The sequence below is a fragment of the Tympanuchus pallidicinctus genome, unplaced genomic scaffold (assembly GCF_026119805.1).
Source record: "Tympanuchus pallidicinctus isolate F22 unplaced genomic scaffold, pur_lepc_1.0 scaffold5, whole genome shotgun sequence".
Classification (NCBI taxonomy): Eukaryota; Metazoa; Chordata; class Aves; order Galliformes; family Phasianidae; genus Tympanuchus; species Tympanuchus pallidicinctus.
The window spans coordinates 43,451,374-43,476,492 of NW_026294769.1; the positions used below are offsets into that span (position 1 = coordinate 43,451,374).

The following is a 25,119-nucleotide window of genomic DNA, read 5'->3' on the forward strand; positions in this document are numbered from 1 at the left end:
AGTACCATTATAATGTTTTCATCATCTGGTATTAGAAGAAGAGGAAAATGAAGAGGAAAATAATAGCAAAGTATAGTAACGTGATACAGATAAAATGTCATGCTGCAGGGTTAAACTTGAATCGTAAATGAGGTAAATCTTGGGAATTGAGGTAACCTGAAACATATAGATTTAGTATATGTAAAAAATATGGTATTTGAAGTCATGATTCTGACGTAGTGACAGAACTTGCTTGGGCTGTTGGGAGAAGGTTAAATTTTCCTGCAGCGAAAATGAGTATTTCAATATAAAGAGATTAAATGATTTCATTAAATGTCTTCTCTGTGAAAAATACACCCTTTTGTAGAAAACTGAAACTGCTGATACAGTTTTAAAACCTTAAAATTAATTTTTTTTTGTTCCCAGGTAGAAATGATAATTTTCCAGCAAAGATGGAATTTTCTGTAAAAACAAGGCAACACAAAACCCAGACTTTTAAAATTAAATTCCAACAAAGTTTAAAAGTAGCATAAGGTATTAGTTACTCTTATTAATGTACAAATGAAGTGAAATAGAATGGAAGGTAATAACCTACTTTTCTGTTGTTGTTAGCAAGAATTAAATACAGTCCTAATTTATGCTTAATTTATATTATTGAATGTGCTTTTAAAATGCTTTGATGTTTGGTTCCTAATAAGACTGTAAGATTAATTTGCTAGCTTCTGGTGCTTATTCTCTCTTAGGAAAGGAAGTATGGCCTAGCAGCTACAAATGACATTCATTTTGCCTCATTTTATCCCAGTTAGAATCAAAAGTAGTTAGTTAGCACTGATATTGAAGTTTCTTGATCTGTAGAGCTGAACTGTGGTTATAGTTGTGCAATCTCTCTTATCTCTGTAAACAGCCTGTTTGCCCCTTAGAGCAGAGTCTGAGCTATTGCTCAACATTCAGAGCTGTGATGTACAAAGGATGAATGGTAAGATGAGGAGCTGAGAGTGAACCCGTGATTGCTTCTTGGTTCTTGAGTGCTTTTTTTTTTTTTTTTTTTTTTTCTTTTGGTGGTCTGCTGTGATCAGATCAAGAAGAGGAAGTAATGCAGCTATTGCAAGTAGAAATCATTCAGAACATGTGCAGACAAAAGGAAAATCCTGGGTATGGCAGATTTTCCAAGTTGAATGTTGACTGCTTAAAATTAGGAAACTCCTTGGGCCAGGGCTGTATGTTTAGGTGCAGTCAGATGTGTAATTGTTGATAGGATGGTACGAATTAATGTAGCACAGGGATGGGAGATCTGTCTCTCAGGAGCATGGATTTGTATGGCAGTCAATAAGACAGTATGCTGTGTCCTCCACTCGAGCCGCACCACCACCGTGAAGCAGGATAGATATGGGGAAGAGTGGCTGGAAAATTTCTCAACAGAGAAAAACCTAGGGATGCTTGTTGACAGCCGGCTGAACATCAGGCAGTGGTGTGGAACGTGAGCCAGCGGTGTGGCCAAGGAGGCCAATGACATCCTAGTTTGTGTCAGAAACAGTGTGGCCAGCAGAACTAAGGAAGTGGCTGTCCTGCTGAACTTGGCACGGGAAAGACCACACTTCAAATACTCTGTTCAGTTTTGGGCCCCTCACTACAAGAAAAATATTGAGTTGCTGGCATATGCTCAGAGAAGAGCAGTGGAGCTGGTGGAGGGAATAGAGAAGAAGACATATTGAAGACTGACTGAAGGAACTGGGCTTATTTAGTCTGAAGGACAGGAGGCTGAGTGGAGACACCTATGCTCTCTACAGGAACTTGAAAGGAGTTCTGTCTCTTTTCTCTACTGACAAGTGTTAGGACCTGAGAAAATGGCCTCAAGTTTTTATAAACAGGATGAGGGTCAACTCTTTGAAAGGGTAGATAACAGGAGGACAAGAGGAAATGGTTTTAAGTTGAAGGAGGGAAGATTTAGATTGGATGTCAGGGGGATGTTCTTTACAGCGAGAACGGTGAGGTGCTGGAACAGGCTGTCCAGAGAGGCTGTGGATGCCCCGTCCCTGGAGGTGTTCAAGGATGGGTTGGATGGGGCCCTGGGCAGCCTGGTCTAGTACTAAATGGAGAGGTTGGTGGCCCTGCATGTGGCAGGGGGGCTGGAGCTTCATGATCCTTGAGGTCCCTTCCAACCCTGGCCATTCTGTGATTTGCCAGGGGGGTTGTTAGAACTTCATGGAAAAGGTGAAAAAACCCTTGGAACAGTGATTTGGAACTGACTGCCCAGGGAAGTGGTGAAGTCTCTGTTTCTGGAGATATTTTGAGATGTGTGGATGTGGCACTTTAGAGATGTGGTGAACTCATTAGTGCCAGGTCGATCTTTGGATTTGGTGACTTTAATGGTCTTTTCAACCTAAATGTTTGTGTGAGTCTATGATATTCAGAACAACAAAGAACAACTTGAATTCAAGGCTTGCTTTCTCAGGAGGTTAGTTTGCCTTTGTAAGGCATTGAAATGGTAGGAATTTTTCATAGAAATATTTGTGGAAAAACGTTATTCTGTGTTAAAGTTGCTTCTTTTTCATTAACCTTTTTGAAAATGCCCACCTTCTTTTCAAATAGGAGAATGATCTGCCTGAAGAAAAATGAGGCATGGGAAATTTTATCCCAAGCGTACAAAGATTAGCAAAATTCTGATGTCTTCAGAGTATGTTAAGTAGTATGCTAGGCAGTCCTAATTGTATATGCTGTTGTTAACTTTGCATGAATTTTAAACGTTACTGATTTTTGTTTTGAATCTATCTGTAGCTCAATTTAGTGTGGAATTATATGTATAATTTTAGTGATGTTTAAGTTCTAAGATACCTTAGATTTCCAGTTCATCTTGGCATACATTATGTGTTTCAAAGCCCCACTTTCACGCATTTCCTAATAAATATTAAAATTACTGAGACGTATTTGCCTGATTTTAAATGTAAGCATTCAAAAAAGGAACAAACCATTACTCCAGTTACTACATGAACACAAAGCTAATGTTAAACATCATTAAGTAAATTTTTAAAAATATTAGTTACAAAGTAATATATTACCATGTGTATTAATCTTGATGTTTTGGAGAATTGTCACACTGTCTGTGTGAGAGACGCTGTCTTTTCTTGCTGTAGAATTCACACAAAAAAATGATCTCTTTACTATTGTCTGTAGGGGTCTAACATCACTGATACATGCACAGAAATGCTGCGAAGTGGATTACTTCTGAAGATTTCAGCGGGAAATATCCAAGAGCGGATATTCTTTCTCTTTGATAACCTTTTGGTATACTGCAAAAAAAAGCACAGGTAAAGAATTCACTTATACTTGGAAAAATCATTTGTGTTTTTCTCACGGTAGAGCTGGTTCTTTGTATGCTTTTTCTGAATATTTGAACAACTCCAAAATACTGTGATTAATTGCATTGACATTGAGGCCCTGGAACGTGTCCAGAGAAGGGCAACGAAACTGGTGAGGGGTCTGGAGCACAAGTCTTATGAGGAGCGGCTGAGGGAGCTGGGATTGTTTAGTCTGGAGAAGAGGAGGCTCAGGGGAGACCTCATTGCACTCTACAACTTCCTGAAGGGAGGTTGTGATGAAAAAGAGTCTGGCCTCTTCTCCCAGGCAAATAGTAGGACCTGAGGAAATGGCCAGAAGTTGTACCAGAGGAGGTTTAGGTTGAACATTAGGACAAACTTTTTCTCTCAAGAGGGTGGTCAGGCACTGGAATGGCTGCCCAGGGAGGTGGTGGAGTCGCCGTCCCTGGCAGTGATGAGGAGCTATGAGATATAGTTTAGTAGCTTGTGGTACTGGGAATGGGAGAGAGGTTGGACTAGATGATCTTGCAGGTCGTTTCCAACCTTGTGATTCTATGATTCTATGATTCAGTGCATACTTCAGCATTTTTGGAGACCTATCATCAGGGAGAGATGTATTTAATTCAAACACTGATAATGTTGTGCAGTAGTGCAGAAACCAAATGGTGATGTACAGAGAGAAGGATTCTACTTCATCAGACTTCCACAATGAGTTCTATGTGATAGTCCCACTCTCTTGTAGGAAGGGTAAACAATTTGAATTTATAGTTGAAACACGTAGTATTGTAGCTTATGCTATAAAATTTGTCTCAATGGATTCAAGTATTTCAAGCCTTTGTACGTCTAAGCAGGGAAGAGAGGACACTATTTCTTGGTATATTACAAGGAACAATTCTGTAATTCAGCAGCAGTGTTCTACAGTTAGTGTTCACTAAGTATTCTTACACTTCTGCAAAATAGGAGTTCTGAGTACAGGTATTCCTGTTTGAGTTTGTCTGTTGATGCAAAACAGCTTTGAGTAGCCAGTAAGTACACATACTTCTAAATAGATCCTCTGTGGGTCCTTAGATACAAAATAGACCTTGGAAATTCTCTCTTATACCGCAGCCAAATACAATTCTTTGCCACTGATAATGGAGACCAGAACTCCAGTGTGGGCACCACAATCTTCATGTATTGTGTAGTACAGCAATGACCTGAGAATGCTTCAAAACATAATATGATGTGTATATATATACAACTAGTCAGTGGAAATTTGTCCTTAAAGTGTATGAATCTAAAACCAATCCTTAAGCGATACTTTAAAATTTCGTTAACAACTTTTGTTGTCTTATGTGGTGTATAGTTTATATTTGTATTCTTCACATTAATTTTTGCATATTACTTATCATGGCAATAATTTTCCAATCATATTCATAATTCTTTATACTTCTTTACCAAATATTTTATATTCATATAACACAAGGGCATGTGGCTAAAGGAAGGTTATCCCTTTTCTCTCCTTATGTGCTAATTATAGTCTTTTGGTTAGATGTAGTACCTGTACAACTTCTTGTTGAATTAACATGAGGAGAAGATGTTCTCATCAGTACACAATTGGCAAAGCAGAAAATCATAGTAGCGCAAAGCATCCCTGGGCCCTTTTGATCAGGAATATCATATGAGGAGTTCTCTAAATTGTAAAGTTGCTGAGCTTGTTCTGTAAGGGCATTTTTCAGACTGTACTGGAAATGCTGTTTCTTGCTGTGACTTATAACTGAAGGAGATACTTTGTAATTTGTGTAACTGAGGCCCTGATATGTGTTCAAACAAGAGCAACCAAGCTGGTGAGGAGTCTGGAGCACAGGCCTTGTGACAAGTGGCTGAAGGAGCTGGGATTGTTCAGTCTGGAAAAGAGGAGGCTCAAGGGAGACCTTATTGCTCTCTATAACTACCTGAAGAGAGGCTGTAATGAGCTGGAGGTTGGCCTCTTCTCTCGTGTAACGGCGATAGAACTAGAGGGAATGGCTTCAAACTGCACCAAGGGAGATTTAGGCTGGGCGTTAGGAAATACTACTTTTCTGAAAGAGTGGTCAGTGGAATGGGCTGCCCAGGGAAGTGGTGAAGTCACCGACTCTGGAGGTGTTCAAGGAATGTTTGGATGTTGTATTGAGGAATATGGTTTAGTGAGCACTGTTGGTGATCAGTAGGTGGTTGGTGATTGGACTGGATGATCTTGTAGGTCTTTTCCTCCCTTGGTGATTCTGTGATTGGCAAGTAGGCAAAGAGGGTGTTCTTCACAGGAAGCTTGTATTTTGACAACTTTTAAGTCTTTTTTTTTTTTTTTTTTTTTTTTAATAGAGCAAGATATTTTATATAGTTTTTGAACATTCTTTTCAGAACAGTTGTGTAAACATGAGCAAATAAGCTTTAGTTTCACAGATACAAATGTCTCTTGGGTTATTGGGTTTAGTTTACTTTTGAGAAAAAATATACTGAACCTTTTATGCTTACTACCTCTGGTTTATCTTACATAAGAGAAGCTGCATGGGACTAGGAGTCTCAAAAAACTTTCAGTAGGTTTGCAGTTATACCAATGCCTACACAAAATTTCAGCAATTCTTAATTATAATTTCTGATTAACTCTTATGTAAGAAAAAATGTTCTTATTGTTCGTTCTTCCAGGCATAAACACCACAAATGAGGTTAATGTTTATAGGACACAATTTATATCTAAAGATGTTATTTCATTTTCTCAGTCATACTATCCTTGTTTTGAATTTCTTGACAAGTGTAAGGAGATTAAGCCAGGAGGAAACATTCTCCCATGCTGTATTTTGTCTTTAATGACAGAGTGACATGTAAGTATCAAGGTACTGGAACAGGACATTTAGTGTGAGACTTTGTTGACAAAATCCCTTGTCATCTAGCAGTTTGTATATAAGTCTTGTCAGAGGTAGCATTTTGCTTTAATGTCAGGAGTGTCCTATTCAGGAATTATTTCCACAGTTCAATTGCACAGGTATAAATGGGCTATGACACTTTTAGTTGTCATTAAATGCTACTTGTACGAGTAGCATTGTAGAAACAAATCACAAGATTGTGCGTGACTGCTTATCTGCTCCTCTTTGATCAGGCGATTGAAGAACAGCAAAGCATCTACAGATGGCCATCGTTACCTCTTTCGGGGCAGAATAAACACAGAAGTGATGGAGGTAGAGAATGTAGATGATGGAACAGGTGAGTATATTTGTGCTGCGGATTTACAGAGTAAATGGTGCTGAAATCAAATGCAGCTTCATGATTTCTTTGAAAATAAAGAGAATAAGAAGCCACTTCAAAAGAGCGATCTGCTCTTATCAAAACTCTACTTCTGTAACACATCATTGCTTTCATACTTTATTAGCTCAACAGTCATAGATGACTTTTACACTAGCCTGAACAGAGTAATAAAGCAGAATAACATTTATTGCTCAACTGGAGTCATATGTTTAACTTTACAACATTACTGCTCTACTAAATAGTATCCCTAGGCAGGTGATGTATTTGTAGTAGCAAATGCTGAATTTGTAAGGTGTTTGAGAAAAAGAAAAAAGTTTTTCATAATACTCTTAGGACATAATAAAATAGGAGGCATTACTTTATATTTCCAATGATTCTATGACTCATACTGGATTTCTAGTTTTCTACTTTTCTTTGCAGTTTTCTGTACTTTGAAAGTTCTTTTCCAGAGAAAACTGATTAACTCTCCCTCTATTAGTTGACATCACTTTAATTATAACTCTTGACATTGCTGGGACCACAGAAGATTATATCCACCATGAATATTCTAAGAACTTTGTAATACAACATTTCATTGTTTCCAATTCCATGTATTACCATGCTTTAAGCAAATATTTCTTCTGTTGTCTTTAGTGAAAATTTCTTTCTTTCTCCACATTCATCATCTGTATTTCTCAAGGCTGTCGTTACTTTCTTCATTAGCTTGTTCTTGCTATTCTGTACTTGATCTTGTTTACACTGTCCTTCTATTTCCTGTGCATTCATTTTTAGACATAAGGAAAAGCTTTTTCTGTCAGAGAGTGGTCAGGCACTGGAATGGCTGCCCAGGGAGGTGGTGGAGTCGCCGTCCCTGGCAGTGTTCAAGAGGCGTCTGGATGACGTGCTGCGTGATATGGTTTAGTGCTAGTGGTGGCAATGGAGATGAGGAGACGTTTGGACTGGATGATCTTATAGGTCGTTTCCAACCTTGTGATTCTATGATTCTACGATTTTCTTAGTGAATTTTCAAGCGCAGGTTATCCCCCTCTCTGCTCCAGACACCAGTAGTCTAATTTCCTCCATCAATAGGAAGTCTTGCTACCTTACCCATTTCCTATAGCCTTGCATACAATAGTGAAGGCCATCTTCCTTCCTTCCCACTTCCTCTCCTGTGCCATTTCAAATCTTGTTGCTTTGTTATATGGAACATTTCTAAAACCTGGAGAGGTTCCTTTCCTCACTTCAGAAACATGAATTAATGGTGTGATTATTTTATTTTGTGTGTAATTCTCACCTTTTTTCCTCCACATCCCCAAGTTTCCTGCCTTCTCCATTTCTATTAGTCCAGCATCCTAGAACAGTTTTCTTGTAATTATTCTTTTTTGATGTTGTATGGTTCTCTTTGAAATATCAAAATATTTGCCATTTCCCTGGCCTGTGGAAGCTTTCCTTCCTTTTTTTTTTTATTTCTATCACTTTTTTTTTATTTAAATAAACTTGTTTTCTTCCTTGTGGTCAGAAGTCCCTCTCCTTGTGCATCTGTAAGTCTTATCATGATGCTCTTCTTTAACCTTCCACTGTCTTATTTTTTGTACTGTTCTCATTTGTTGCACTCAGATGTCTTGTTTCTCATTCCCTGTAGTCATCAGCCTTTGAACTTTAACCCTGTAATATTTTATTGCATTCTTTTTGCCTTATGTAATTCTCAAGCATAGCAATTTGTTCTTTGAGCCTCGTTCATATAAGCTTTGCAAGTGAATGTTTGTTATATTATTTTCTTCTCCTTAATAATCTATTATCCATCATTCTCCATAATTCTAATTTCAGAATACAAGCTCTTAGGGGCATTGTGATTTTATTTCCATAGCTGTATCTGACTTTCTCATGTATTATTCATGGGGCTTTTGTAAGCGTTAAAGACTTGAATCTAGGTGATACTTCCACAGATCTTTATTGCAGATTTTGGGATCATCTGTTCTCTTGGTATAAAGAACCATGGTGCTCTAGGGAACTGGATAACTGAGTGTGTTTGCTTTCAGCACTGAGAAACGTAGGAGTGTAGTCTTTACTGTTGATAAACAGATGAATAGAAATAGGAAAACAGTGTCCTGGTGTGGTTTGTTGTCATGCTAATGAACAGTATACCTACAAAAATTAACAAAGGTTTTTCTTGACTGAGCAGTACAGTTGGTAGAAGCTTTCTCTCCTTTCCTTCTTTCTTCCGCTTTTTCCTTCCTTTTCAACATCATGAAGCACTCTGTTTTGTTTATTCAGTTCTTAGAATTCAGAGGAAAGTACATTTTTAAAGGCTTTCACCCGTCATTAAATGAATGCTGTTTAGTTTACGAAGACAGGCACTTGATGCTTAGGAAATTCCAGATTTATGGTTTATTATGCTAGTTCTGTCTTGAAATAAAGCATGAAACAGAAAAATCACTGTGTGATAATACTAACCAGAGATTGCTGGAAAAATGTATAAGGAAGAGGCAGGGAACCAAGGCTCTGCAGCAATTATGTGATTGGTGTTTTTGAGCACTGGTACTCTTGAGAGTCTGAACACTGTGACACATAGAAGTCCTTCAACATATTCATTTATTTATTTGCTTGGAAAAGAAGTCTATTGCATATGGCACTAACAAATTGCTTTATATGCATCTCTTAAAGGGTTGAGTGTTGAATTTTGTAAAAAAATTTGTTGCAATTTTTCAAATTGCAAGCTTTTAATGTATTGCTGTGTATCATTAGACGATGTCATCTTTCATCTCCTTCTCTTGTGAAGATAGAAACTTACTAAATTGTTCAGCGTGCTTCTTTAGACTTTGGGAAGATCACCTTCAAGTCTTATGCAATTCTCTCTGCTCTAACGAGGATGTCAGATTTGCAAATCCTTTGCTTAGCCTGAGTGGCAGATATGATTACTTTGCTGTGAAGCGTGCATGTTTCCTGTGCAGCTGGCCATCAGAACATGCACACCTCTTGTCTGTCCATCCAGGCAGCAGGTGTGAAGCTCTCCATCGGATTTCGTTCAACAGGCTATCCAAAATTGGCAGGAGTTTGTATGGAATAGTAGCAGACTGCTGAAATGCCATTAAGATGACTTTGATAGGTGTACTGGGGAGGCCATACAGCTTGAGGGCTTAAAATCATGGGTAGCACATGGATCAAAAAAATAAAGAGGTGTCACAGTTAAAGGTAGAGATCAAAGTCAAGCTGGACTTTATAGTAGTGGGTTATTATTGCCGAATTTGGCGACAGCTACATGTGTTCATTCACCTGAACTGTCTGCCAGCTAACATTAGGCAGTCTTAGCACCCAAGTAGATGTTTGGGCTTTTCAGAGAGTTCTGTGATTTTTAAGGGCATGAGATAAATATGTTATCAAACTGCCAGCACTCAGGGTCCTGCAGTTACAGAAATTCAGAGGCAGTGAAAACTGCAAATTTAAAATGCCACTCTGTACACTGAGATATTCAAGCAGCTGGATGAGCCAAATTTTCTGAATTAAACTCTTAAGTTAACATCAAAATTTGGTTCGCAGTGAAATGTAGGTACCTAATTCTGTGTTTTTGACTGCTTTTTTTACACACAATTTTAATTGCTGTGTTAGAGATCATATTTCCCTGCCAAATGAGGGTGTTGGGATCACAGACGCAGGATGAAAAAAGACCACAGGAAAAACATTACCCTGTAGTTTTATACATGTTAACCTGCAACTTAAAAGCAAATAAACAAAAAGGTGCAACTAGTGCTTAATTGCTAGATTTTTAAGCTCATACAAAAATAATACAGGCGGATGTAAAGTTTCCTTCCTCTAGTAGCCCTTCAACCTCTCATCTCCAGAAGACTGCAGCCTCTCAACTGATAGCTTCTGTTTGAGACTTTATTTTCTCTGGTTTTAGACTGTAGTTTTCTGGAGTTGCACAAGTGATATGATGGTTAGTTTTAAAGAATCAGTGTTTATAAAGAGGCAAAGGATTTTAAGCATAGGTTATGTGCATAAAAATGTGGTACATAGGTAAGCAGTATGAAATGTGGTATAGTAAAAATAAATTCAGATTCTTTTCCATCATACACTTGCTTGCACTTTCTTCCATTCTTTTGATTAATAGAAAATTTTGTTGAGTTAGAAAGCAGCCATCAGTCTCATAATTTTCTAGTAGTTCCTGACATTTCCCAGCCCACTGTAGACAGCTTGGCTGCTTTCCATCTAATTAAAATGCAGAGTTACTGAAAGGATACCAGCATGTCTGCTGAGATTTATGAGAAATTGTAGCAAGCATTTCAGCAGGAGTTTCAGTTTTAGAAAATCCCATCTCATTATATAAAACAGGGCTGAATTATGAAAAAGTATTTACAAAGTAAAGAGGTCTGTATTTGTTAGAATAGTTCAGGGCTGGCCCCAGGGCTTTCTTGTTTATTAATGAAAGTTTAATGGTGAGAAAATGCTGACCTTTGATTTTTGTAATAATTTGTACAATAGTTACTAATTCAAGTTTTAATCTATATTTTATTCAAAAAGATGTGTTTGCTATCAGAGGCTGTTTATGCCTCCCAAACTTTGCTTCAAGAGATGTACCTAATCCTATTCAAGGATATTCAGACTGTACAAAGGTGCTAGTTTCAGAGAAGATCTGTATAGCAAATTTCTGAATAAGATTTATGGACTAGCATGTTAACATGAAATGTCATGTAAATAAAGAAAGGGCAATGAGGTAAATTATCTATTTTTTGTAGCAGAGCATTTTACATGTTAACAGGCAAAACTCAGGATATTTACAAACATTAGCAGCAGTTGTTACTTCTCTCCCATTACGTGCATGCTGAAAATAGGCTGGTTAGGAACATATTTCAAAAACAGTGCATTGCTTATAATGGACTTTTGTTATATTTTGTTATATTGTAGTTTGTGTAAAAAAAGTTTTTTACTTATGTATTTTACATCAAATATCAGTAAAAATATATCTGATATGATTTGCTTGTTCTTTAGAACAAAATTGTATTTTCCTCCCCGTGTCCTTTCATAAACTTAATAGTAAATCATTCAACTGGCAGAACAGCTCTGAGACATTTAATGGCTGAAACCACAATGCTGCTTTTTATGGAACTATTTATGACAGTTTAACACAAACAAAAGTATTCTAAGTACAGTGATCAGTTCTTTTAAGAGGACTCTGCTTGTTTTAGCACCGAGTCTGTCTTCTTCCATATGCCAGGCAATTGTGTCACATGATAAAAAACATGTTGAGTTGACTAAAAGTTAAAAGTATCACTCACTAAGGTATAGTAGTTCACAAATGGCACAAATAACTTTCTTTTTTTTTTTTTTTAATTTGTTCTGCTTTACTTTGTTTTGTTTTCCATATCTTATAATTTTTGCGTGTCATGCTAGGAGTTCTTAAGAATTATGAGTATTTATTTTGCAAGAGTTCTTGGTCTTCAAGCCATTTTATCTATTCTCAGCTGACTACCACAGTAGTGGCCACACTGTCATTAATGGCTGGAAGATCCACAACACAGCTAAGAACAAATGGTTTGTATGCATGGCAAAAACTCCTGAAGAGAAGCAAGAATGGTTGGAAGCTATTTTGAAAGAGCGAGAGAGACGAAAAGGTAGGTTAATAAACTTCTTTGTGTTGATTTGCCAGAAAGCCATACTATATTTATATGTTGAGATATAAAACAAAACCAGCTGCTAAGCAAATTTCTGGTGTCAGGTTCCGCTGATGGTTTATGAATACCAGCTTGGAAAAAAATAAAATTGTACTGAGAAGGACGTAATGACTTGTATCATATATTTTGGTAGTGAATGTTATTTTGAAAATGGGGAGATGACTTTGTGTGATTTTGCAGCTTATCCTTAACCACAGTATGTTGTCATAATTTCACTAAGGCCTGAGAATGATCTGTGATATAGGAGGGTCTATTCTGAATGCCTTTTGGGATCTGTACGCATTTTGTGAATGGAAATTTGAATCACTGAAACGAGCGGGTTTCCTAAGTTTCTTCATGCAGATGATCCAACATGAGATGGTACAGAATATACCCACTACCCCATATTTCATGCATTCTCCTTAATCAAAGATGGTAAAAAATCACCATTACCAAACAGCTATCTTTTTTGAATTTCTGAACCAAGGTGGAAGAATACTTGGCTTAAAATTGATCCTGTTTTTTTTTTTAATGTGACTATAAATAACATTGTGTATTAAAGGTGAAATCGTGCACAAAATAGAAACAAGGAAAAATGATGCATCATCATCTTCTGAAGCTAATTTCATTTGTAAGCTGAAATTCCTAACTAGTAAGGAAGTATGGAGTCTTGGTACTGAAAGAAAGTATGACCTTGTGGTGAGATCTGTGTTTCTGTTTCTGGTCTGCCTAGATTTCCTGTGGACTGTTGTAGTAGCCAGTGTTTTGTGACTTCACTCTGAAGAGAGTATAACAGTGTTTCTTTGGTCTTTTAAGTCTGACTACTGAATGTTTTTTGTATAACATCTGCCATCGGATTAGAGTTTCCACTAGAGTGTCTGAGAATTGACAAATTAATGGTGCTCATGAGAACTAATATTGAAAAAGCTAAAAAGATGCTGTAGAGTTCCCAAGCTTCAACATTTTAGAATATTGAATGAAAAGCAGTGTGGAAGAGATGACATCAAATGCAACAGATAATGGAGGACCTTGTCTGAATTGGCTAAAAAAGATTTCTAACAAATCCCACTTCACTTTTGCTAAGTTTTTTTGGTTTCTCTAGATGATTGGCACCTTTAGGTAAGGAATACAAAGTGTAAGTAGGAGTATTTTGTGTTGTTGTATTCTTGTTATTTCACATTATACTGCTAGCAGAGGCGAGTCTGACCTAAACCTTCCCAGTCCTGACGTCGAAAGTAGCTTTCTAAAGTCAGGAAAAGATTTTAGCATCTTCTGATTTGAAGAATTACTCAGCTCTTGGAGGTCATAAAGCTTTTGCCACTGAGGAGGCATCCAGGGAAGAAATAAGAAGAGGCTAGAGCACGAGAGGATTTGGTACATGCTCGGTTTGTAACACAGAATCTTCACAAGTACTTCTTGAATATCTCAATTACTTCATCCTCTTATAAATGTATCCATCCCCTCCAGCACAATTTTTTCAAAACATCTGTATATATACCTATTAAAAAGCAAGATACATCAACTTCATTGCTAAAAGGTTCTCAGATCACTCAGAAACAAAAATGGGCCTGTTTTTAGAATTCAGATATTGTCTGAACACTGCTGTAAACACTTTTTCAGGAATTCATTTGGAATGTAAATGTGCTTTAATTGTGTATTTGCTTAATAATATATAGAAACTGCTCATGCATTATATATTTATGTTTATTTACCCTGAAGTGTAAATGACTAGCACATATGAGGACAGTGTTTTTGTCTCCTTTGTGAGTCAGGCACCAACTAAATTAAATAAACACACTTGGCAAATCTCCTGAGCTGTGAGTGAGGCTCACATGATTAACTGCCCCCTTTGCTACGCTGTGTGGTAGAGCTTGCCTATGATTCCTTCTTAGTGATGCTGTGTCTCCCTCGTCTCATGTAGATCCTTAGATTGCAGTGATCTCTAGACTAGGTGAATACAGAATGTGGAACATGGTAATGCAGTTTGGTATGCCATGTCTTGGGGCTTTCTGGACCATTGAGTTTGGGAGACTTGGAGATTCAGTGTACTGAGAGAAGCTCAGCCTACATTATTTGCAGTCTGTATGGTGAGGCTGAACAAAAAGGGAGAGAATGTCCCAAGTGAAATAGTTCAGCAGACTTTTCAGTGGTTATTGAATTCACTCTCAGCTGGGGCTACATTTTTAGATGTATTTTCTTTCTATGAGAAATAAAGGTGAATTGGAAACTTTTGTTAGGAAATCTTTCCATGAGTACTTAAACTTCTATGTAAACATCGGAGACATTCTGAAAGATAGGAATCTATTTAAATGGTCATCAGTTTTAAGGCTGATGGTGCTGTGGTTACTTGTTTCAAATAATCAGCACAGAGAAAAACATCATAATCCCTTAAGCTCCATAAGCAGTATACTGGTTAGATGTTCTTTTTCTGGGAGTATGTCACGTTTTATGGTTGTGTGGCACTGCTAAATTGTTTGTGTGTAAGGGACACTTCTGTATCTGTGACCAATACCTTTGTTAGCTTTTTGTTATAATTTTTGTCTGGCTATTTTTCAGAATTACTGAAGAGGCAGAGTACTATTCGAATATACACAGTTATAATTTCTAAAAAAGTGCAAATTTGGAAAGAAAAACTGAAAACATAAATAAGACATTCCAGAAATGTGTGATTTATCCTGAATTAAGAACTGTTGTAGAGAAAATACAAGGTTTATGAAGATCTGTGGTACTCCTGGGGAGAGCAAACTTCTGTCACTGGCCAATGTGATGCATAATTCAGCAAGAACTGGTTGTTATTGTACTCATCTGTAATTCTGAAAATGCAGTGACTTTCTCAAGAGGTGAAATAGATGAAAATAATAAATGTTGAATTAATCTCCTTGATAGCTTTTGGGAAAATTCTGAAACAAATAAAAATCTAGTTATGAAAGTGCTTTTGTGGAAAAGGGGTAGGTTAATCTTTCATGAAATTAACAGGTTTATAACAAATAATTAGGGACATTCCTTGGAAATCTGAAAAAAAAAAAAAAAAAGTGTATAAATACTTTTCTCGTAACAAGGTAAGAGTATGAACAAAATTGTTTTTAAATCTCCCTTGTAAATGTTCATATACTGAAGTCTGTGAAAATTACAGGATTAGTATCACTGCAGTATCAATGGTATTGTTGGTAAAGGTGTTACATTTGCAGTAACGATTAGACTTCACTGTAATTTGTAACTCTCATTTGATTATGCTTTATGAAGATTAGATGTTCATAAATAAGTCTTGATTCGGAGTAAAATAATAAAAACCAATTCCTTTTGCTTGTTGAAATGTAAAATATTGATAGCGCTTCTCAATTTTGATGAAGATTTTGAAATGTAATGGCAATGTCATTTCATAAAATTTTATTGTAATTTTAACAGGTTTGAAATTGGGCATGGAACAAGACACTTGGGTGATGATCTCTGAGCAAGGAGAAAGACTGTACAAAATGATGTGCAAGCAAGGGAGTCTCATCAAAGACAGGAAGAGGAAATTAACCACGTTCCCCAAATGCTTTCTTGGAAGGTATTACATGCATTCAAGACCAGGAATTCTAACTCTCTGAAAACACATTTTAAATCTTCTTTGGGATTTTATGAAAACCACACATTGTCTGTTAGAACTATCCGTCTCAGAATTTAGTCAAAGTGCAAAATGATCTGCCTGAAACTGGATGTGTAGCTTTTAAAGGATCAAGGCTGCAAAGGCTAAAACTATGAAAATGCATCCAATAAAATAATTTCTGTAGAGAAATAATTTTCTACGTGTTCAATGCATTTTTGTTTCTGTAATGCCTAATTTAGAGTGTCAAATTTGCTTTAACCCCCTAAAACAAACCTATCTCTAAAACTGTTTCCCTTTTCCTTTTGCCTGAATGTCAGGTATGGAATTACTTAATGCAGCATACATACTTAAAAAATTTACCCCTATTGTGTGGAAGATCTTTAGAATGCCATGTTCCTCGTGCATGCAAGAGGAAGAGAAAGTAATAGGTACTGTAATGTTAGATGTTATGTATATTATCAAAAAAAACCCCACTTTTGGAGGCAGATTTTTTTTTGAAGGCTTATTTCATCTGACCATAAGACAGATGAGTATGGAAGTGTTTTGATAAAAGTACAATGTTTTACACAACTGTGTGTTTTGGTGAAGATTCTTACCACCGTGTTCAAAAGAGGAAATGAAACAGGAGATTTTCATGTACTATCCAATATCTTGTAGCCAGTGAGAGTTGAAACCGGGATTAAGATTAATTATTAAGCTGTGACTGAATCATTTTCTCAGAGGGACTTTTGGAAGAAGGTGAAGAATACAGTCATCATATGGAATTTTGTAAAACACTTAAACCTTTAAATGAAAGGTGGTTTTTTGTGTCTTTGAAATGGACCCTTTTGAAGTATGCTGTTCTCTTGATCACCAGTTAGAACCTATGAATATTGCACTGCCTTTCTATGCAATATTTTGATTTGTAACAGATGTACAAATATCTAATGTGCCATAAGATTGATATCTCTGGACTGCATCAGATCTATAGTGACATAAACACAGTATTTCCTCATTGTGCACCACATACTTTATTTCTGTGCTCAGAATGTCTCAGAAATAACAGGCCTACTGTTCTATCATGCTGCCATACTTTTGGAATGACCTGCGTATTATGTCTAAATAATAAAAAGCAGAAATTATTTTTTTTAAAGTTAATGTAGCATTCTAATGGTTACTCAATTTAAGAAGCACTTATGAAGTTAATAAGGCATCTTTCTAGACTTGTAACTGAGAAGAAAATGTAGTAGATGTGGTGACATGACATTTCAAGTTTGTATTTTTTTTTTTAATATGTTTTCCTTCAGTGAATTTGTGTCCTGGCTGTTAGAAATTGGAGAGATACACAGATCTGAAGAAGGTGTTCATCTTGGCCAAGCTTTGTTAGAAAATGGCATTATCCACCATGGTAAATATAATTAGTTTGAACTTGCTTGTTTTCAAGGTACTTATTGTAATTAGAGTGGATTTAATTTTGTTTGACAAAAAAATGGTCATATGTTGAATCTTCATTATGTCTTTTTAGGGATCTATGAAGCCATTGCCCGTACCTAAAAAATTTACTAGGGATCTGCTGATTTAATCAGATTTAGACCTGTGCAGTCACAGCACTGCAAACAGGACCTATAGAAACATTGCTGTTACGTTCTAAGCAAAAGTAATTCTTGGAATAAGACTGAAGTAGATTCTGCATTTAAGGATTTAAACCTTTTATGTAGGTGAGGTGAGGCCTTTTAGGAACATATGTAGGACTAAGAGTTGTTAGGAAAGAGCAAAAACTCACAGCTGGCTGCTGGTAAATGTACCTTATCCTCTGTTGAGGATTACAAGTTTAATCACTGAATCTGGCCTAGACATCAAAAGTTTAAACTTTTGAATTTTAAGGCCCTGTTCACTAGGTTGTAGACTCAATAAAATTCATATTTTTATATTGAAATTTTCAGTCTACTAGTCAACTGTCTGTATTAAGTTCATTCTGGAGGGATGTATCACTGAAATGGTACCATTTTTGAGCTGATAAGGTTTGATTTCTTCAGGGTAATTTCCATTGGTAACATTTTATCTATCGGACATTCTTGTCAGAGCTGGTCCTTGTCTCTGTTGCTTCTAGCAGGTATGATCCAGCAGGATCTTATAAACAAACTTGAGAAACTTCTGCTTTTGAAGGCATGTTTGGTTTACAGTAAGTTCAGTCACTTGAAAAAAAATAAAAAGCAGTTAGTGAAAGAGTTGTGAAGTTAGCTACTGTTCTAGCATGGTTTCAAGGCATAAATTTAGATGGAATTATTGATAGTTGTCATTGTAATGCTTGAATACTTTAGCCAGTAATGAATTTAATACTTTGCCACCATGTTTTCACATCCTTGGCTGTAAAGTGGGAGCAACAGAGTGCCACTTAGCTGTATGCATGTTAGACATACACAGAGTAAGAGGAAAAACACTGAAGTTATTCATCAGCAATGATGTAGTCTTAAATGCCTTAATGTCAGTCTATGTGATTTTCTTCCGTTGTCATTCAAGTGGCAGATGCTATTGTGTTTCCTACACACGCATGACTGTTTCCAACTGAATGGTTCTTTTGCCAGAGATTCTTCTCTTAGAATTGTGGAATAGTTTGAGTTGGAAGGACAATTAAAATTCATCTAGTCTGACTCCCCTACAATGAAAAGGGACACCTACAGCTAGATCAGGTTGCTCAGAGCTCTATTCAGCCTGACCTTGAATGTCACCAGAAATGGGGCATCCATCACCTCTCTGGGCAGCCTATTTCAGTTCCTCACCACGTTTATTGCAAGACAAGTTTTTCCTTACATCTAATCTAAATTTCCCCTCTTTTAGTTTGGAACCTTTTCCCCATGTCCAATTACAACAGACTGCTGAAGAGTCTATTCCTTTCTGTCTTATAGCTCTCCTTTAGATACTGATACTTGATCTTGTAATTTATATCCCAGATACACTGATGGACTTTCTCAGTACAGATTTAAATGAATATTGTGTAATTTCATACGATAAATGGGTAATTATATTAGACTACTGAAATTTGAGCCAGACATGTTACTTTGAATAGTTGATCCAGCTGTGATTGAGTGAAAATAGAACTCTTAAAATAAAGTTGAATGAACCATCTGTTTTCACAGAGGGAGCAAGGCAGAAAGAAAGTTTGGCTGTTATTCACATTGTGAATGTTGTAGGGGGCTTTGTTAGACCTAACATATTCTAGCACATGGCTTATTCCAGCTGTGCCAGACCCGTGTTGTGATGGGCATTGTTTTGCTTCCTTGTCTGTGAACTCTTAGAAGCTAAGCTTTTTTTCCTTGTTTTCTTTTTCCAGTTTTGCAAAAGATAAAATCTGTTTATTCATTGTCATAGTGAGATATTTTGTCCAGTCACTTACTACTGATGAATAGAGGTGGAATCTTCCTCTCAAGACAATAAGGGATTGGTATACTGATCTGAGTCAAAATTATCCTGGGAGAAAAGTAAAAATAACATGTTCATGATGTGTGCCATATAAAAATCTGTCCCAAAAGAGAGTATAGGTATAGGGTTGGTAGTGAAAGACAAAACAACTTCGCGTTCCTTATTTTAGTGGTAGTGAAGCAGTTATCATCTTTAAGCATTTGAAACTATGCTCTTGCAAATGTACACCTGAAACTGGTAGATATCAGTGGTTGATACATCTATTCTTCCACTTGAATACAACAAACCAAATCAATAGAAAAAAAGAATAAAAAAAAAACAAACCCACCTTAAAATGAATAGCAATTCAGAGCTTCACTCACAGCATTTCCTGGATATATTTAGTGTTTTGCACAATACATTTGAGTTGGAAACACCTTTGTCTGGTTTCTTCGCCTTCTGGAGTTCAGGAAGTGGCAACTTTGTGGGCCTACTACCATAGTTTTAGTGTTAGTGCTTAGTGTTAGTAGGGGCTGTGAAGACAAAACAGCATTCTTCAGAGCAAGGAGACTTCTCTGTTCATGAGCAAGCAAGAATGGAAAGGTGCTTTGCAGGCATTTTTTTTTTCCTCTGTGGTACGATCCTGGTGGTGGTGTTTTCTACCTCCTGTAGTTTCCAATTTTAAAAAACTCCTAATGTGTGTTGATGTACTGGAATATGTATTTTCTGCAAGGGTAGGATATTAGTTTTTAAAATATATCTATTCCTCCTTGAAATGATAGTACTACAGTAAAATTCATTTCAGCATTTGTGCCAGGCACTACATGTGTGAACTTTGTGTCTGATGTACTTTGAATTTATGGTATGTAAAAGAGGGTTTATTTTGGGTAATCACCTCAGCACAAGCCATCAGTTCAAGACAATTGTCTTGGGCTTTACTATCTGTAGATATATCAAATGCAGGTAGAGAAGTTATTTTTCTTTGCATATGACACCGGTGAAACCACTGTATATATCATGTCCAAATTCTGTATCCACAAATCAGAGGATGTGTGGAGATACAGAGGAGCTTGAAGACTGTGAAAATGTTTTGACAAAACATATGAAGTTGTGAGGTTTTGTTCTCAAAATTTTGTGAAACTCTGTTGAATGGAAATCTACCTGATAAGGTCCTTCTTTATGGATCTTTGGCAAAATGACTGCTTTATATTTACTTCCACAGTGTAAGGAAGGGATGCCATTTAGAGGGATCTCAACAGACTTGAAAGGTGGGCCTGATGAGGTTCAACACAGCAAAGTGCGAGGTTTTGCACTTGGGCCAGAGGAATCCCAGGTGTCCATACAGACTGGGAGACACAGTCCTTGAGAGCAGCCCTGCAGAGAAGCACCTGGGGGTACTGATGGATGGAAAGCTTAACATGAGCCAGCAGTGTGCTCCTGCAGCTTGGAAAGCACTGAGCTCCATCAGGAGAGGGCCATCAGGGACAGGGAGGTGATTGTCCCCCTCTACTCTACTCTTGTGAAGCCCTGTCTGGAATAATGCGTCCAGGTTTGGAGCCCCCAGTACAAGAAAAACAGAGAGCTGTTGGAGAGGGTCCAGAGGAGAGCAACAAAGATGATCAAAGGGCTGGAGCACCTCCTGTATGTAGGCAGTCTGAGGGAGCTGGGCTTGTTCAGTCTAGAGAAAAGAAGGCTGCGGGGTGACCTCATTGCAGCCTTTCAGTACCTAAAGGGAGCCTACAGACAGGAGGGGAATCAACTCTTTGAAAGGGTAGATAACAGCAGGACAAGGGGAAATGGTTTTAAGTTGAGGGAGGGGAGATTTAGGTTGGATGTCAAGGGGAAATTCTTTATGGAGAGAACGGTGAGGTGCTGGAACAGGCTGCCCAGAAAGGCTGTAGATGCCCTGTCCCTCGAGGTGTTCAAGGATGGGTTGGATGGGGCGCTGGGCAGCCTGGTCTAGTACTAAATGGGGAGGCTAGTGGCCCAGCATGTGGCAGGGGGGTTGGAGCTTCATGATCCTTGAGGTCCCTTTCAGCCCAGGCTGTTCAAGAGCCTTGTAAGAATTGCGGGTCTCTTGCACCAAGAACTTCAGCTGGCTCTCTACAGTGGAAGACGTGCCCTCTACCCTCCCCTGTGCAGGACTGATGAGGTATCTGGAGGATTCTTTATTGACTCATCTGAGGTTGGTTTCAGCAAGAATTAGAGTAGAGTACTGTGGAAAAATAGATTGATAATTGGAAAAGAAGCTTTCTTCTTGGCTATCTGATTGATAAGCTTTGCAAAAGTGCTGACGACTACAACACATGCAAGTGCCTGGTTTTCTAGACTGTTCCCAGTCTGTTTGTTTATCTTATTCTTTTACTTAAAATTCATTAGTTTCCTGTGGACTACCTGAATGTTTTGAAAAATATCACCACTGACATAGAACAACTTGTGGCAGATGATTTACTCATTTCCCTTTGTCAGAAATCTATTTTGTAATGAACTGTTATTAGAATCATTGACTTTTTCCTTCCTTACTCTTCTGTAGGAAGAATAAGCTGACAATGTACTTTTTTTTTTTTTTAATTTAGTTACTGATAAGCACCAGTTCAAACCTGAACACATGCTGTACAGATTCCGATACGATGACGGAACATACTATCCAAGGAGTGAGATGCAGGAAGTGATTTCTAAGGTAAAAAGTGAAGCAATTGCTATTATAAAGAAAAACGCATTCAAAATGGAGATTCTACTTGAGAAATGAAATAAATATTATGCAAGAATATACAGCATCCCCTCACACTTGCCTGTTTCTGTATTCATGTGAATTGGATTTTGTTTTCCATTTCTGCTTTTTTTCATTATAGCTTTACTGCTGGTATTTGTTAATGCAAGGTGTATCTAGGGTAATATTCAATACTGAGCTACCAGACACAGCAGTGTGGGATGAAATCTACTTCAGAACAATTTTTTTATAATCATATTTTATAATCTACTAAGGATTACTTATGTGATTTTTTTTTTCCAGTGCTATTTTTTGATGGTAGTATTTTAGTTCCTCCAAATGTTTTATTTGTTTATTTATTTATTTATTTAAGTTGAGAGCATTTCACATATCTGAGATGATTCATTTGTTTAAGTTTCCTAGTTAATTTGTGATTTCAATATAAAAAGAAATATGTGTGTATATATATATATATATATGTATATTTAACTTTGCTTTGTGTGTAGAAGAGTGAACAGTGATAGGGGAAACCTTAGTACACAGAAAAATTGCTTTGTAATTCAGATTTTGTGTATTTTTTTCCAAATACTATGCCTTAAAAAAACGTTATTGCTACCTTAAAGATAATCCTCTTTTGCATGTATGTCAGTGAAGCTTGGTTTGAAATGTTTTATTTCTCATCATTTAATCACCAATATTGTTGTCTGGAATTTTTAACTTTTGGCGCAAATAGGCATCTGAAGAGTTTTGTTGTGTTAGCTACATGAAGTGCATTGGAACTTTTTATGTCCATTCCCCTTATGCTCTCTGGGGTGTGAATGCATAACTAACCTCATCTTTCATTTTAACAGGGTGTACGACTGTACTGTCGTCTTCACAGTCTCTTTACCCCAGTAATTAGGTGAGTCCAATTGCAAAATCCTTAGAGACGTATTCAAAAGAAGCATGTATATTCTGAAGATGAAAATTTCGTGTTTGAACATAGGAAACCTAACCCATACCTTAAGATTGCTCTTTTGTGGGAAGTAAAAAAGGTGGAAGAACTATGAAGACAAAAAAGTGTAACTGCGTAAAATGACTACAAACAAAGTTCAGGATGACTTTTTTTTCCTCCAGATTTTAAGTGCTTTATAGGTCCTAATGTATATGCTTAGGTGCTTACTGTATTGGTTATTATACTCTCTTCTTTACTAACTCTCCGTTACTTCATTTGTAGAGTCCCAGCTATAACAAGGCACCTGTCTTTGCACTTCAGTGATGTAATTGGCAATGATATGTATAAGATATGTTCAGGTTCCTTCTTGCTGTCTATACTGAATGGTTTGACTTGCTTTACTTTAGAGGCAACTTTAGAAGCTTTATTTCTGAATTATTACAAAAAGCTCAGTTCATGCTTGTATTACCTTATATAGAAAAAATAAGGGTTGGGTTTTTTTTGTTTGCGTTTTTTTGTTTGTCTTTAATTTTAGACTTTTGATGCTTTGGTTGATGTATATATTTATTTATTTTATTTTGGACAGGGATAAAGATTATCATCTGCGAACCTACAAATCTGTTGTCATGGCTAACAAACTCATAGACTGGTTGATTGCACAGGCAAGTTTGTACCTTTGGATTTATGTACTTGTCTAAAAATTGTATTTCATTTCTGATTTGAAAGGTTGTGATGGAATAAGTGAAATAACATGCAAATACTGTGAGGGTTATTAGAACAATGTATGTTTAAGTGTAATCCTCTTAAACTAGCAAAGTAACAGAAATCAGCTGCCAGTAGCTATCCTATTAATTCCTTTTGTACTTATCATCCTTATTTGCAATTGAACTTTAATGAGACTTAGCTTTGTGATTCAGCATGTAACCTTATTTGAGGCTTAAAATGAAATGGATAGGCTATGGAAACTAACTTACTAACTAGAGGGATGAAAGTGAGCATCAATTTGCTGTCATGATTCCATTTTATCTTATGCAAACCAGGAGCAGAATAACCTGTTCACTCAGTCAACATGTACCAGCTTCATAAATAGAAGTTAAAAATGTCAATATTTTCAGATTTCATTATGCCAATTTTAATTGAGAATGCGCTCTAATTAAAATATTTTCATTTTATAACTATATATATTATAGTATAATATTGATGTTATATAATATTTCATATGCTCACTGTTAAAAATCCAAAGGTGATGATGGTAAATGTAATCTACGACTATTGCTGGTGCTGTGAGATTATGCCATTGCAAATAGAAAGCATTTTGCTGATATTTTAAAGTATATAAAAAATACATCTTATGGTTTAACAGGGAGATTGCCGGACCAGGGAAGAAGCTATGATCTTTGGTGTAGCTCTTTGTGATAATGGTTTTATGCACCATGGTAAGTAAATGCATTCTGTACAAGCTATGTTTGTTCTAATGCTGTCCACATAGTAGAAGGGAAATGTTGGGGCTCTTAAATATTTAAACAAGGAATTGCAAGATGGTTCATTATACCACTGTTATAATCTTAAAGAAGGAAAAACAAGCCATTTTATACTCTAAAAATTATTTTTGGTCAAAGTGCATACTGAGGGTTTCTTTGAAAGAATACTCTTAAACAAGTAATACATGTTTACTCAGATGAGATTGAAGATGTTAATGGAGGTAATCTGTAGGAACAAAAGGAAGCATTTTTGGAGGAATGATATGAGTGCAGGATCATGACTTCAAAAAGTGTGAAATGACAGCTGTAGAAAGAGGACTGCAGGGATAAAAAAAGAAAAAAGAAAATGCTAATGATAGCAGAGAACAAAGAAGAGTGTGCCAAAAATGAAGTGAACAAGGTTGCATTTAATAGCATCAGAGGGAAAACTTTAAGTAAAACAATTGAAGCAATGGGTCATTTACTGAAATAAAATGAGGAAAAAATGATTTTCTCATCAGCTGGTTTAGATAAGGATGGAAGATTAATGTCCTTTCGGACACTGTTCATTCTTTTGCCCCTTAGTCTTTGAATATGCAGACTGTATCTGTTCACGGTTCCAGTTGCTTCCATAGTCCCAGCAAACCCATTTGTAATACTGAACCTGGCATGCTTCACCATTTGGAGAGTGCCAGGTCTTGGCTGTGAACATATCCAGCGGCTGTCCAGCACAACTTTTGAAAACTGTATATTTAAATCTGTTTTAAGAAGAAATCTTGTGCTTTGTATTTTCAATAAAACCTTTTCAAGCTAATGTTTATTCCTAAGCTTGGTGAAATCCAAATTCTGTAGCTGAAAAGGATTTTA

At 36.7% G+C, this 25,119-nt stretch overlaps 1 protein-coding gene and 1 long non-coding RNA gene across 3 annotated transcripts in view; one reads left to right on the forward strand and one right to left on the reverse strand.

Annotated features, from left to right (window-relative positions):
- Nucleotides 1-3,748, reverse strand: part of LOC128091607 (uncharacterized) — a 102,695-nt gene extending 98,947 nt beyond the window's left edge. Inside the window, exon 1 of the long non-coding RNA XR_008211486.1 lies at nt 3,535-3,748. This is a non-coding gene — a long non-coding RNA (uncharacterized LOC128091607). The remainder of the gene's footprint in view (nt 1-3,534) is intronic.
- Nucleotides 1-25,119, forward strand: part of PREX2 (phosphatidylinositol-3,4,5-trisphosphate dependent Rac exchange factor 2) — a 216,166-nt gene that overhangs the window by 102,385 nt on the left and 88,662 nt on the right. For both annotated transcript variants that reach the window (XM_052704868.1, XM_052704867.1), the window contains exons 7-15: nt 3,151-3,284; nt 6,409-6,512; nt 11,993-12,142; nt 15,587-15,731; nt 17,057-17,157; nt 21,725-21,828; nt 22,710-22,759; nt 23,379-23,458; nt 24,160-24,228. In XM_052704868.1, the coding sequence (XP_052560828.1) occupies nt 3,151-3,284; nt 6,409-6,512; nt 11,993-12,142; nt 15,587-15,731; nt 17,057-17,157; nt 21,725-21,828; nt 22,710-22,759; nt 23,379-23,458; nt 24,160-24,228 (937 nt within the window). The remainder of the gene's footprint in view (nt 1-3,150; nt 3,285-6,408; nt 6,513-11,992; nt 12,143-15,586; nt 15,732-17,056; nt 17,158-21,724; nt 21,829-22,709; nt 22,760-23,378; nt 23,459-24,159; nt 24,229-25,119) is intronic.